The sequence below is a fragment of the Mobula birostris genome, chromosome 6, assembly GCF_030028105.1.
Source record: "Mobula birostris isolate sMobBir1 chromosome 6, sMobBir1.hap1, whole genome shotgun sequence".
NCBI lineage: Eukaryota > Metazoa > Chordata > Chondrichthyes > Myliobatiformes > Myliobatidae > Mobula > Mobula birostris.
The window spans coordinates 167,934,264-167,946,641 of record NC_092375.1 but is presented as its reverse complement, the minus strand read 5'-3'; the positions used below and the strand labels follow the sequence as shown (position 1 = coordinate 167,946,641).

Genomic DNA, 12,378 nt, shown 5'->3' with positions numbered 1-12,378 from the left:
AAGGTTAATAAAAAACAGTACTAATGAAATAAAGGAAATGGTTTTAAGCACATTATGCTTTTAGTTGGTCATAATGAGAGTGGTTTAGCAAATAACTTCATTCTTTGTTTCAGAAAATAATCTATTGTTTCATTTTCTTGCATGTTTTCCCCCCAGCATTTTAGGGATTTACAAAATTAGATTTCTTAATTAACCTGGGGAAGAGGATTTAATCCTTTCACCATGTAGGTTATAAAACTGTAAATAAGGCACATATACCATTATAACACAAAACCTTTCTCTCTCTTCTTCCTTTTCCCCACTCCACCCAAACCTACTGGTTAAGTCATCCATAGAGAAATCATATTAGTCTTCTTCAATCTATGAAATTCCAGTAGTAAAAGTCAATGGCACTCAAAATATAAGCGGCTCTGAACATTGTTGGATTTGCTCTAGAATGTTGAAAAGTGTTAGGAAAGAGTACTTGCAGCTGCTCCGACCAAAACTTTCAAATTATATTTGAATACAAAAATAATGGAGAAAGTCTAGGTTATGAAGGTTATGAATATATTAGGGTTTTTAAGTAATGTTAATGAATAAATAACCTTAATCAGACTAATATTTGTTTTGCCTACCCCTCCGGTGTCCATTATATAGGTGAAATTTATTCTCTTTTTTTTAAAATTTTATTTTTATTTGGATAAGGAATTCACAAATATCATGTACTTTTTTCACACATATAACCTTTTCCATTTTTTTATATGTATAAAACTATATTTATACATTCTTAAGTACACACTGAGATGATATGAAAGGAAATTAGACACCTAAATAGATAATTATGTACTGTGGTAATTCTAATCTATTAGGCTAAGTAATGGTATTAGTTGTTAAGAAAAATGGTAATAGTAGTTTCCATATAACTCTTCTGGACCATTTCCACTGGTCCAAAATGTTGTATGTAAGCCTATGTAGGTGTAGGTGTAGGTGTTTATATCCTAATTTGTTCATGCTTGCTCCTGCCCGCAGACATAATTATCCAATCCCTATGCACTTATTTACTTAATTTTTTCATTTTTTATCCCTTTCCCAAATCTTTTCCTTTACTTGTGTTAATTCTCTATTTTCCAAAAGAAAACAAAAAAAAAAAAGACATTTAGACTAGGGGTGCTTACGTTAGCAATATTACTGTGTTGATGAGAAGAGCAGTATAAATCATTAGGAGAGTCATCTAAAGTCTGCTCGCATTGGGGTTATATATTCAATACATTTATTCCAGATTTGATAAAATTTTTCTTTTTGAATTCTCAGGGAGTAAGTCAACTTTTCCATTTTAAATATTTCCAAGATAATTTCGTGCCAATCTTCTAATGTAGGTGGTATTGGATTTAGCCACTTTCTAGTGATTGATTTCTTACTTGCCGCTAAGAGGGCCTGCAGCAACTTTATACCTTCCTTCTGTTCAAGAAACAATACATGCCCCAAATAGAGCGTCTCAAAGTTCAGAGGTATCTGGGACCTAAGTACCTTAACTAATGTTCTATGAATACCTTCCCAATATAGACTTAATTTAGGGCAATCCCAGAAAATATGAAAATGATTTGCCTCCTTGGAGCGGCACCTTCTCCAACACGTCACGTTTGTATCTTTATATTTTTCCTGATATGGGGTCTTGAAATATCTTATAATGTTTTTCCAACAATGTTCTCTCCAAGTCAAAGAATTAGTCGAAGACCATTGAAAGTTGCAGATTTTCCCCCAAGCCTCCTCTGAAAGTACCAACCCCGCTTCTTTCTCCCACTTCTCTTTAATATACAGTGTATTTACATTTTTAGCATGGGAGAGTGCATTATATACTGGAGAAACTGATTTACTAGGTATTGAACTGCAAGCCGAATTCAGAATCTTGAAAAATTCTAATTCTACTGTTGATAGGTCTGTATATCTACAACTCTGGTTAACATAGTTTCGTACTTGAAGGTACCTAAAAAAGTCATTATGTTCTAGGCCATGTTTGTCCTGCAGGATTTGGAAACTTTGTAATACTCTTTTATCTATAAATGAGAGGTAGGTTGTAAGACCTTTCTTTATCCATAGCTCAAATCTTTTATCTCCTCTGTTGGGAAGGAATTCGGTATCATATGCACACCGTCTAAAGAGTTTTAACATGTTATTAATTCCACATGAATTAACCACCTTCTGCCATACTTTTAATGTAAGATTTATCCAACTGTTTTTAAATTTTTCCAACTGGGCCATCAATCCTTTGTCAGCTATTGAGGCCTGTAGAGGAAAACTGTCAACTAATCCAAATTCTATTTCCTTTCATCTAGCCTTATATTCCCTATTACACCAATATAACAGAGGGGTTATCTGTGAGGCATAAAAATAATTTCTCAGGCAAGGAAGAACCATACCTCCTCCTTCCTTCCCTAACTGTAAGGTGTTATATCGAATTCTAGGTTTCTTTCCTTGCCAAATGAAGCAGGAAATCCATTTGTTCCATTCCCTGAATTGATTATCATCCACCTCCACCGGTAAAGTACAGAAAAGATACAATAACCGAGGAAGAATATTCATTTTTATAGTATTTATCCTTGAATTTAAACTTAAAAAGGGGATAAGATTCCATCTATGCATATCTGCTTTTATCTCTGAGATTAATGGCCCATAATTTACCTGTGACAGTGTTGAAAGATCCTTCGGCAGGGTTATTCCTAAATATTTTAATGATTTAGCTTCCCACTTAAGATCGTATGTATCCTGCAATTTTTTGGATGGTGTATAATTTAGGGACATAACCTGCATTTTCTTTACATTTATTTTATAACCTGATATTTTCCCAAAGTCATCCAACAGTGTAAACAATCCTATAAATGATTTTTCTGGTTCACTCAGATAGACCAAAACATCATCTGCGAATAACGCCACTTTCTGTTCAATCCCTGCCACCTTGATACCTTTTACGATTTCGCTCTGTCTTATTAGTTGGGCAAGCAGTTCAATATATAGCGCAAAAAGGAGAGGAGAAATTGGGCATCCCTGTCTAGTGCCTCTCTCTAAGATGAAGGAGTCAGAGAGGTCCCCATTTATCTTAATTCGGGCTGTAGGGCTGTCATATAGAGTCTGAATTACTTTAATAAACTTTTCTTGAAAGCTGAATCTTCCTAATACTCTGTATAGGAATGCCCAACTAACCGAATCAAAAGCTTTCTCAGCGTCCAATCCTACTACCATTGTCTCTGTCTCGTTCTTATTAACCTGTTCTAATATGTGCAGGGTTCTCCTTATGTTGTCCTGTGTTTGTCTTTGTTGAATAAATCCAGCCTGGTCTAAGTGGATTAGGCCAGGTAAAAGCTTTTCCAATCTGCGCGCTTATATAGATGTAAATAGTTTGTAATCTAAATTAAGAACACTAATTGGCCGATAATTGCCACATTCTAGTTTATCTTTACCCTCTTTAGGAATAACTGAAATAATCGCTTCTCTCCAGGAAGGTGGAGTTTCTCCTCTCTGCAAGATCCAATTAAAGGTGTTAAGTAGTAATGGGGCTAATTGTGTTTTCAGGGACTTGTACCACTCTGAGGTAAACCCATCTGAACCCGGGGACTTTCCAGCCTTTAACCTAGAGATGGCCACATTCAGTTCTTTGACAGTTACTGGTTCTAATAAACTTTCATTTTGTAAATCTGTAAGTTTAGGTAGGTCTAAAAAATTCAATACACTGTCTATATAGGGCTCATTGGGGGCCCGGGGTTGGGAGTACAGCTCTCGATAATATGTTTCAAAACTCTCTTGAATTTTCCCTATTGTACTCTCCACAAGCTTTGTCTTTGGATTCTTTATTTTATGAATTGTATTGTCTGCTTGTTGTTTTCGTAATTTATATGCTAATAATCTAGCTGATTTACCTCCTACTTCATAATTCTTTTGTCTCAGGTAAAGAAAATTTCTTTTGAGTTTCCAACGTATAAATATCGTCAATTTCACTTTGCAATTTCCTAATTTCCTGTTTTCGATTTGAATTACTTTTGTTGCTATCTACAACTTGAAGTTGTTTTAATTTTCCTTGAAGGTCTGCTAATTTTTGTGCATTGATTTTTTTCATCTGAGTGGTAATGGAAATAATTTTCCCTCTCAGTACAGCTTTCAATGTATCCCATAAGATCACTGGTGATGTTTCTCCCGTGTCATTAAGGTCTAGATATTCTTTGATTTCTCCCCTTAATCTCTCCATTACTTTCGGGTTATTGAGTATATGTGAGTTTAGCCTCCATAGTGTTTTCCTCATTTTCCTTCCCAGGATTAGAGACATAGAGACTAGGCTATGATCCAACAGATCAATTGTTGCAATATTACAGTTTTTTATCCTGAGTCTATCTGTATTAAAGATAAAGAAATAGTCTATCCTTGAATAGGCTGAATGAGGGAAAGAGTAATGTGTATAATCTTTACTAGTAGGGTGTAATTTCCTCCAGACATCTATAATTCCCAACTCCTCCATCAATGAATTCATTTTCCGAGTCAGAGGTTTATTCTGAGTAACTATTCTTGAAGAATCTAATAAAGGATTTAATCTAATATTAAAATCCCCTCCACAAATTACTACCCCTTGAGAACTGACCATTAGGTCAAAAATATGTCTATAAAATGACCATTCACAACCTGGAAATTTATTCTCAAAATGACATGGGTTAACTAAGTTAGTATGAATTTGTAAAAGACATGCTCCATTTGATAAATTTATTAAGAGATGTTTGAAGAAAGAGATGCTATGGCTATGGATTTTTTTCAAAGGCTGTTTTATATCACGAGGCATAGAAGGATTTTTGCTAAAATTAGAGATCCAATACTAAAAGGAAAACCTAAAAAAATAAAATGCGCAGATTTGATCTTGGGTAAATGACACTTAGTGCAGCTGTAAACCAAATGTTTGAAATGGACAGTAATGAACCTCCCATATAGTTAATCTCCTATAGTGTTGCACACAGGAGAGAAGATGAAAAGTACTGTTCAGATAAAGCAACATTAGACAAAATGGAGTAGACCTCTGATGTAATTTAGATTCCAGCTGTAGTATTTCCATTACAAATGTGGACAACAGATTTGCTGATTGCACAAGAAATTCATCTCATACTCTGTGGTGACGTTATGGGTAGTTGGATTGTGGAAAGAGGCGGCAATGGTGAATTAATTACATCATGACAAATTTACTGTCCACTTTTAATAGAAACTGCCAATGAAAATTCCTCTTACTATAACCATACTTCAGTATGAGGATAACAACATTGCAAATACTACAAATATTACAAGTGTGATTAACTGAAGACTTAACGTTCAGAAAAATGTAGACAATGGATTGAGAAGACTAATGTCAGATAAAATTTCACTGCTGAGCTTCACCTGTGAGGAGCAAAACTAGAGATCTAAATTGACTACCAGTTATAGATATGATTTTCCCCGCCCCCTAATTCATCACTGGGGGTTTCATCTGAAATTTCTAATTTTTATGATCATGATTATTGAAAATCGTATCTGAAATTGAATGGGAAAATGAACTGATAGTTTTCAGAAGGAAGATAAAGAAAATATGTAATCTACAAACGTTTGTATATTACATATATATAATTTAAATTATATTAAGATTATATAAAATTCATATTAAAATTTTTATAAATTATATTACATATAAACCCTACTTTAATGAATGTTGTATGTAAATAAGGCAGTATGCTAGCATAGTGATTAGCTTAACACCAGCGACTCGGGCTCAATTTTGCCACTATCTGTAAGGAGTTTATACTTCCTGTGACTGCATGGGTTTCCTCTGTGTGCTCCCATTTTCTCCCACGTTCCAAAGATCTATGTGTTTGTGGGTTAATTGGTCACATGGATATAATTGTACCTTGCCAGGTCTCTAAATAAAAATAAGTAAACTGTAAAACTTTACATGGCATAGAAGAACTCAACATGAAATTGGGATCTTCAGACATTATGGTTGAGGAAAAGCTGATATAATTTTAAAATAATCGCGGGTAAACCAGGTAAAAATAATATAAATGTTAAGAACAATTTTCCCTAAATAATAAAGGTAATTAGTTATTTTCTAAAGTTCATGTGATTTAAAACATAGCTTTACACAATAGTGTGCTGACTTGCCATTAGTGAAAACAGCAGTCCAGGCCTGAAAAGATGAAAAAATGCTTCCCCCCCACACCCCCCAACATTTTTTATCCTCCTTTTCAATCATCCACTTAATACCACAATCATCATCATCATCACAACATCATCCCATCCCTAAAATCTCAAGAGTTAAAAGAGCCAAGCCATTGCACATATTAGGACACAATGCATTTTTGTGTCAATCTAATTAAAGGAGGGTAAACTTAAAAAAAACTAAAGGTTTCAATGAAATAAGTATATCAACAAATTCTCCAATGAAGAGCAATAATCAGAAAGGGAACATAACATTGGATTCTTGAGACAAAGCAGTAGTATAAAAAGTGATGGGAATGATGGTGAAACTATAGAATACTTTATTGGATCACATTTTAAGTACAGCATCCTTTCTGTTCACTGAAACATTCTAGCTGGCAGCAGTCCTGAGAAGAGCCACGAGCATCCTTGCTAGTGTTAAAAATCTCACTGCTATAGAAACACTGGAGAAGTGGCTTTTAACATCACTACAAGAATAGTCATGGCAACATGTTTAAATTACTATATGGTAAGTGAAAGAATCATCAAGAATGGGACTTTGCACAACGAATAAATATGTTCAAAATCAATCCCTCACGGGCATGTATGGTAAATAAAAACACTAAGAATCTCATGAATATTACAATGACAGGACCTGTAGAGGTATTCTGAATGGAAAAAAATCATGGCAGGCCAAATATTCTCCAATTATGATGAACTTGTCCTTTGTTTAAAAAAAATCTGTTTCTGGAAGTGCAAGTAATCTTAACTGCAGTGCACTTATCCTTCTTAATAAAATGTGATAAAAATGTGTACATCCTATATGAAGATTCATGTCTTTAACATTATTTTTTGATAGACATACATGCATCTTTTTTGGTTTGATACAGAGTTACAAATAAGCCACATTCACATTTCACATTTTGATGCATCATTGTTAAGTTACATACCACTGGTTGAGTAGTGGATGTTGCAGCCTGCTGAAGTGACTGTGAATGAGTTTCCTTTGTCTGGATCCTCACAGTCCCACTTGTTTGACCAATGGCATTGTTACCATTAGTAACCTGAGGAAGCTGTTGTGTTAAAGCTGCCTTCAGTCGCTGCAGAAAAAAAACCCAGCAGTTTCACTGGTATGCCAAAGTATCAAGTAATATTCAAGAGAATATACAGGTACATGAAATCTGTATCAGTACAGACACTGGGGCAGACTTGTAAATGTAAACTGAAAGTACAAACTGTTTAAGTTCCTTATTAGTAATACAGTTTTTTTTGGTGAAAAGTGTCTCTGTTGAAACTTAAACATGGTATTAAAAAAAAATCTACCCACAATGGAATCTGAACATTTTTATGCATCAGATAAAGTACCATTATCAGTCAGGCTGATCCATTACTGCTGGTTCATCAAATTTAAATGTAACTGGAGGAAAAAGTATTTCATGGACTGTTCTTCTTCTCGCCCAAAGTAACATTGACAATGGACATAAATATAAATATGTCAACTCTATTTGGATAAAAATGACTTCTGTGATAGCAAATTTCATCAGAAAAAGTTGGGGCAAATATGGGAGCACTAGTAGAAAATCTGGACCCTTCAGCTTGTTCTACCATTCAGTCAAATCATGGCTGATACATAACCAAATCCAATTTGGCCCTCAATAAACTGAGTTAAATTTAAAATTTGATAGATTTTAATTAAAGGTATTTATCAATTAACATCACTAGCTGAAATGTTCTACACATGAAATTCACATCAGTGCTTCAAGTTTCCCATCCTGCAAAACCTCTGCATTTTTAGAACACGATCCCCTGCCCTAGTTTTCCTCGATCGTATTTATTCGAACAAATGTCTTCAAGATTTTGCTCAGTTATCCCTTAGGTGTTTAAATTGCATGGAATGCAAACTAGTTTGTGTAATCTGTTATTATTATGTTATTATTCTTGTGCATTAAGCCACTCCTTTCAAAACCTGGTGCAGAGAGTTACATTAAGTACCATCAAGCAAGGACTACATTGATATATCACAACTTTTATTCCCTTTTATCCTAGTCCTCTTGACTGAGAACAAAGTATTTGTTAGCCTTCTTTATTATTCATGTAGCTGTCCATGACATTTTAATAATCTAATTCTTGTGGAACCTAACGTGTCTAGATTTCCAATGTTTCTAACATTTTCTAGATTATGAAACTACATGGTTCTGTTCTTCTTATTTCCAATGTAGTGCCTTCATTACTACCTGCAATGAAATCTGTTTGCTGCATTTTTGCCTATTTACTTAATTTACTAAAATTTCATTGTAAATCAATGGTTTCTCTTACATCATTCACAATATCGCCTTCCTTTATGTTATTAACATATTTAGATACAAACCTAAGAAGTCATCATGTAAATTAATTGAGGTTCCAATACAAACCTGGAAAATCTAGTGAAAACCTGCCTATTTTAGTATCTATTCAAAATTCAAATTCCCAATCTCTGATTTTTCAGTCACCTTCCATCTTTAATGAATAGTTCTCTTTTGAGAGACTACTGAATGCCATCATTCAAAGATATTTCTTATTTACTACTTAAGTCACCTCTTCAAATGATTCAACAAAGTTGCCCGGCATGAATACTTTTTAAAAATCCAGGCTGGCTTTCTCTGACCAGCTAACAAGTTTCAGGTGTTCAGTTACTCTAACCTTAATTATAAACTCCAGTCGATCTCAGACAATGGGGATTCGGCTAATTGGTCTGTAATTCCCTGGTATCACTTTTTCACAGTTCTAAAATAGCAATGTGAAAAATGCAACTTCTAGTCCAAAGCAAATGTTCCCGAATCAAGGGACCTTGTCAGGAAGATGGAAATATTAAATCAGCTATTTATGCTATATCCCTTTTTTATATATAAAATAGTGTAAATTTTATAAACATCTAAACTAATCCTTTTCAGATTAATTGCAGCCATGAGTAGATAAGGATTATTTTCTAAAGGGCATTAGCATTTTTATTTTACAATTCTATAAAACTAAGAGGCTGACTGTTCAAGTATTTAAACAAAAAGATTCTTTCGCCAATTTGAAGTCCAAAAAAAACGGCAGGTATAATGGGGTAGAAAACTTAATGCAATTGCCTAACTTTAGAATGCTTTTCCACATTATGCACATTTTAAAGTTTTCTTAAGAAAATCTAACTTTTCCAAGAAGATCGTCAATATCTGGAGATATTGCTTATCTATCTTCACTTGCCACTAACATTATTCTGAAACTCGTTTTTTAAGTTTTGGGTGTCAATAACAATATTTTCACAGCATTCAACAACTGGAACAGGAAAAAAAACAAATGTGGTTTAATTTTTAAGCATACTAAACACCACATTTATCCCTAACTTTCCCAAATACCTGCACATCATGCTGCATTCTTCAGGTAGAAGAGAGGACCTTTAACAAGTATAATATTTGATGATCATTTCAGATAAAATTCATTTTCTTTTCCAATTCAGGTATTTATCTTTTGCATTTTATAACTGATATACAATGAGTATTTTATACATTCAATATCATGCTCCTTGAAGGAGCATCATCTTCAAGACAGTTTCTTTGAAATTATTTTGCAGGCTTTAAAATAAATAAAAGAAAGACTTCTGTGAAAATATTTTCTCTATACCAGGACCTTCAGATCTTATTGTACTGCAACACTTTGAGTCTCTGCTTAAATCATAACTTAAATTTTAGTTTACCTTTCCAAAGTGGATGATCTCACATTTCCCCATGGAATCAATTTCCTGCAAAACACATAACCTACCTATCACCTTTTGCAGACTACAGGAATTCTGCAGATGCTGGAAATTCAAGCAACACACATCAAAGTCGCTGGTGAACGCAGCAGGCCAAGCAGCATCTGTAGGAAGAGGTGCAGTCGACGTTTCAGGCCGAGACTGTACCTCTTCCTATAGATGCTGCTTGGCCTGCTGCGTTCACCAGCAACTTTGATGTGTGTTACCTTTTGCAGACTCTTTGTTATCGCCTCGTAACTTGCTAACTTCATCTTAATCCATTACACAGATTATTGAGAGTTGAACTTCCAGCACTGATACACAAGTTATTGGCATATTACATTAACTTTTTCTCTCTTCGCAGATGCTGTCTAGCCTTCTGAATGTTCTTATTGAAAAAATTCTGCATTGCACATAAAAACTGATTTTAACCATGAAATTGGTTACAGTGGTGTCTGAAAAGAGGATGCTGTCTAAGTTGCATGCCATCTTGGTCAATGTTTCCCATCCTCTACATAATGTACTGGGTGGGCACAGGAGTACATTCAGCCAGAGACTCATTCCACTGAGATGCAGCACAGAGCGTCATAGGAAGTCATTCCTGCCTGTGGCCATCAAACTTTACAACTCCCTTGGAGGGTTGGACACCCTGAGCCAATAGGCTGGTCCTGGACTTAGTTCATAATTTACTGGCATAATTTACATACTACTATTTAACTATTTATGGTTCTATTACTATTTATTATTTATGGTGCAACTGTAAGGAAAACCAATTTCCCCCGGGATCAATAAAGTATGACTATGACTATGAAATTGGTAAAATCTATTCCGATGAATCATTGATAGTTAATATAGCTATCATGTAGATGAAACATGCTTCAACAGATCCTGACTGTAAGCACCAATTTGGACTGATTTTTCTGCAGCAACACTAAGCGATTTGTAAAGTCTTTGACCTTATGCAAATATGACCACTAGTTTAATTTTAATATTTAAGTTTCATCAGCAAATTATTGTTATGCAAGATTGTTAAACAGCCATCAAAGTAGTCACTTTATGCTTTAACTCAACTGAACAGTCAATTACTTATATTCATATATACAATATAGTTCTGTTTTTCACTGCTGTACAGCATCAGCTCTAGCTGAAGCAGCAATCATTACATCTGATGACAGTCTTCGGTAAGCCTCACTGCACTATCGCTGTATTAGCTGTCAACTGCTCATCTGAATATATTTTACCAATTTCATGATATTCTTTAATTTCATGGATCAAATCAGATTCACAAGCAACATAGGATTTCCCCATTCTGATAATATGAACAGCCAATCAAGAATTTTGTCATTAGACTAAAAGGAAGTAATGTATCCTGACATGCAGTACAAATTGATAGTAAAAATAAAAACTGTTTTGAATTGTTCGTTTCAATAATATTTTAAATGCTATTATGAAAAATCCTCATTAAGCAAGGATATATTTCACATTCTTTCCTCATGCTACTTAAAATATGTATTGCAAGTATTCTTCTGCAAAGCAAGGCAAAATACGTTCAGCAAGTAATACTGTCAATGACTGAAAATTTTAACATGTTCGATAATTCATTAATACTAAATAAATTTTCACTGCAGAAATAATGTGGCAAAACTGCTTAAGCAGCAATAGAACATAGAATGTCAACAACGAATGTGGTACCTATTTAACATTGTACCCAAACTTCTGATTTCAAAGGAAAAGGAAGAGTAGTATACAACCAGCAGTTGATTCATATAGGAACCTGTTTTGCCCTGTTGATGGTGATTAATTTACAGCTGCCTTGTTTTGTCACTGGGTAAATGCAATTGCAAATTAGCTTACAATTCTATATGCAGAAATATACACAATTTTGTTTAAATTCTCATTCACATAAACTGTCGTCAATGATGCTGGATGGTCAGATTTGTAATCTTCTTGCCATCCTCTGCCAACCTCATTGGCTACACTTATTCATATTTGTTCATTTATGAAGCACAATTCCTAAAGGAACTGAAAGCTGTAAAAGGAATACAAGGATATCTCTGTGAACACCTGCTAACACTCACTAATACTTTACTGTCATACCACTGTACATTTTTGACAGCAGCAATATCATGCGTCCTCTCCCAATGGATTATAAAAAAAATCATTCTACAATTACAAATTTGAATAATGGAAAATGAAATTCATAAAAATCCCATGACTTGTTCAAAATTTTATGTTCCTGTCAAATTAATTACAGTGCAATACAATTTCTAAATATTGTATAGATAAAATATTAAATACTTTCATATTAATATTTGACTTGCTCTACCAAATAAACTTTTAAAAATCAACTTTGATACAATACTAAAAACATAAGTAATGTACATAATTACTTCTGCAAATCCTATAATTATCTCCATTACCAGTAGTTAAGGCTGAACTTGAAATATCACCCA

General features: G+C 34.0%; 1 protein-coding gene across 7 annotated transcripts in view; it reads right to left on the bottom strand.

The window, feature by feature from the left end:
• atf2 (activating transcription factor 2) overlaps positions 1 to 12,378 on the bottom strand; it is a 147,565-nt gene that overhangs the window by 17,790 nt on the left and 117,397 nt on the right. For 6 of the 7 annotated variants that reach the window (XM_072261828.1, XM_072261830.1, XM_072261824.1 and 3 more), the window contains one exon: positions 7,125 to 7,274. The exons of the other annotated variant lie outside the window; for it this stretch is intronic. In XM_072261828.1, coding sequence (XP_072117929.1) covers positions 7,125 to 7,274 — 150 coding nt within the window. The remainder of the gene's footprint in view (positions 1 to 7,124; positions 7,275 to 12,378) is intronic. 7 annotated transcript variants of the gene reach the window in all.